The sequence below is a fragment of the Saccostrea echinata genome, unplaced genomic scaffold (genome assembly GCF_033153115.1).
Source record: "Saccostrea echinata isolate AGI-Se365-2 ecotype Australia unplaced genomic scaffold, CSIRO_AGI_Sech_v1 ptg000002l, whole genome shotgun sequence".
NCBI lineage: Eukaryota > Metazoa > Mollusca > Bivalvia > Ostreida > Ostreidae > Saccostrea > Saccostrea echinata.
This window is the reverse complement of record NW_026889751.1, coordinates 24524524-24527500: the sequence shown is the minus strand read 5'-3', so window position 1 is coordinate 24527500 and position 2977 is coordinate 24524524. Positions and strand designations below refer to the sequence as shown.

Here is a 2977-nt window from a genome sequence, read left to right as displayed (position 1 = left end):
ACTTTTGTGCTAGACAATTTTGCGCACGACTTTAGAGGAAATTCTAACATTTCTCAAGTTTTGCCATTAGTAAATAATTTTATCGTATATATTTTATGATATAATATACACGTAGATGTCGTGAATATTTGATAAAAATACCTTCTATATTTCCAGAAAGCATTATTGTATTGGGATGGTAGGTCAGCTGTCCATCCTGGTAAGCTTTTTTCCAGGGATGGCATTGTGTGCTGTCCATTAAATACTGAAGCTCCTCGCTTGCTGTTGAAGTATGGTTTTCACAATAGTCCATGCGTGCCTGTACAGCGAAAATATAATATAGTGCATCATTATCTTAATTAATTTCTTCTATATTTTTATTAGACCATCTTAGAAAAAAAATGTTTGATTGCCCTCTCCCGACCGACTAGTTAAAAATGACCCAACTCAAAATGTTTTTATGACCTCCAGGAAGCAAATATTTTTTATGCATTCCGTAAAATAGATTTTCAAAATTTAGCATTGATATTGAAAGTTTCTGGGAGAAAAAAATTTCTCACTTACCTACCGACCCAATTTTTTTATCCTTAATCGGAAGAGGGTAAACAAGCATTATTTTAAAGTTTGCCTTACGCGTAATAATTTGTAAAGGTTGATCCATTGATCTTTTTTTCTGTACAGACACGCATAAATGCGTTTGCTTGAAAACATGGAATGTATTTCAGAACTACCAGATATCAAAAAGTGAATGATGGATACTGAAAGATTATCTCCCTTTTTAAATTTTGTTTTTATTTTATGTTTTTGTTCCTTGTTTCTTTCGGGGTTTTTTTCTTTGCTTTTATTTATTGTTTTTGATGCACAACAAAGTTTTTTTTTTATTATTTTATTTTATTTTGTTAACTTATTTAGCCTGAAAGCTCAAGCTCAAGTGAGCTTTTCTGATCATCCTTATCCGGCGTCCGTACCATGCCTGACTGTCTATCTGTCCGTCTTTAAAGGTTTCTTGAGACTACTACTTGAGAACCACTAGCCCAACTAAGAGCAAAGTAAGCACAAGGCATCCTTAGGTAATGTGGATTTTAAATTGTTCACTGAAGTGCCAAGCCTACTTAAAGCCTCCAAGAGGAGATAATCAAGAAAAGACAGAAATAGGGTGGGGTCATAAAAAATCTTCTCAGCCACTGGACCAGAAGAGATGAAACGTTCGTAAAAAATTGAAATGTATCAGAAAAAACTTTTAGTTATCTTCTCAAGAACTACTGGACCTGCAAAGTTCCTGAGATAATGTAGATTCTTAATTCTTCCAATTATGTTCGCAGGGGAAGGGGCACGATAAGGGATCAAAGTTTTACATGGGGATATACTGAAGAAATCTTCAGAATTCTTCCTCTCAAGAACAACAAACAGCAGACGTGAATATGTGAATGCTTCCTGACATAACGTAGATTCTAAATTGTTCAGATCAAGTCACTAGGGGGTAGAGCGCGAGGCCACAATTGTATATCAAAGTTTTACATTGGATTAGGTGAAACATCCTCTACAAAAGAACCATTATTTTGCAAACATTTCCATGTTGTGTGGATTCATTTTTTTTTTCAAATGATAGACTGTAAATTAAACTTGGCAAAAATTCTGACCAAGGTTAAATAATGCTTGTATACAGGGAAAACATTCTTTTCCATAACTGCAAGATCATATTAGTCATACTCAAGTTGAAGCATTCCCATTTTGTATGGATTTATAATCTCATTAAGTGTGAGGCCATAATGTGGGGTAACAATTTTTCATCGGAATAAGGAGGAGAATTTTTTTTAATCATAACAAGGGGCCCATGGGCCTCATCGCTCACCTGTGCACACTGGCTCTAAAGAAGCAGAAATCAGTTTAGCATTAAATGGGGGAGGGGGCAAACTTAAATTTATTCTACCTCAGGATGCATCCATATCAATATTGGCCCTGCCCTACCCCCAGGAGTCAGGATTGGAACAAACTTGAATCTACAACACCTGAGGATACCTACTTTATGACTTATCACGGCTTTGCTGTTCTCGAGAAGATTTTAAAGGACATTTCCTATATATTCCTATGTATAACTTTGACCTCCTCTTGTAGCCCCGCCCCACCGGGGATTATGATTTGAACAAGTTGAATCAAGAGTATGTAATGAAGCTTTCATAAAAATTTCATCTCTTCTTGCCCAGTGGTTCTTGAGAAGAAGATTTTCAAAAGATGCCACAAAATTTTCACGAATTCTTAGTTATCTCCTCTTGAAAGAGTGTGTGTTCTTCCTGTGAACAAACTTGAATCCCCTTCTACCAAGGTTGCTTTGTGGCAAGTTTGGTTGAAATTGGCCCAGTGGTTCTTGAGAAGAAGTCGAAAATGCGAAAAGTTTACAGACGACAGGCGACAAACTGACGCCGGACACTCTTTGATCAGAAAAGCTCACTTGAGCCTACGGCTTAGGTGAGCTAAAACCACTAGGATTTTAGTTCTTCAGGTGAGCGTTGTGCCCCGTAGGCTCTTTCTTTCTTTTCTTGTTTTGAAACACAAATCAAACTAAAATCAACCTCTAGTCCTCGCAACAAAATAATAGAACATAGTTTCCTGCCATGTTCTTACATTTGTTATTATTCACTTGCCTCTGATAATTGGATAATCTTATCGATCTCCGCTGTTAGTTCAGATGAAACCTTTTCACTTTTCGCCATGCCCCGTAATTTCACTAAATGTCTGTATGCTGGGTCCATATACATATATCTGTATCCCCCAGTCTCCATTTTTTTTAATCTGTGAATAATTTTCTTGGGGAATTGCTGATTATGGAAAAATCCAAATCGTTTGATATTCAGTTATTATACGCACAAAGCAAAATTGCTTTGCAGTTTGTACATCGAAAAAAAAATCCAGATTCACAAAATCACTTTGATATACACAGATTTCTTATAAACATTATTCTGTAGTATTAATATATTACAGTCACTGAGTACGTGTTACG

General features: G+C 36.0%; 1 protein-coding gene across 1 annotated transcript in view; it reads right to left on the bottom strand.

The window, feature by feature from the left end:
• LOC133175270 (O-methyltransferase MdmC-like) overlaps positions 1-2977 on the bottom strand; it is a 186866-nt gene extending 183889 nt beyond the window's left edge. Inside the window, exons 1-2 of the mRNA XM_061310372.1 lie at positions 2622-2977; positions 142-298 (exon numbers count right to left, since the gene is read on the bottom strand). Of these exons, the coding sequence (XP_061166356.1) occupies positions 142-298; positions 2622-2759 (295 nt within the window). The 5' untranslated portion in view covers positions 2760-2977. The remainder of the gene's footprint in view (positions 1-141; positions 299-2621) is intronic.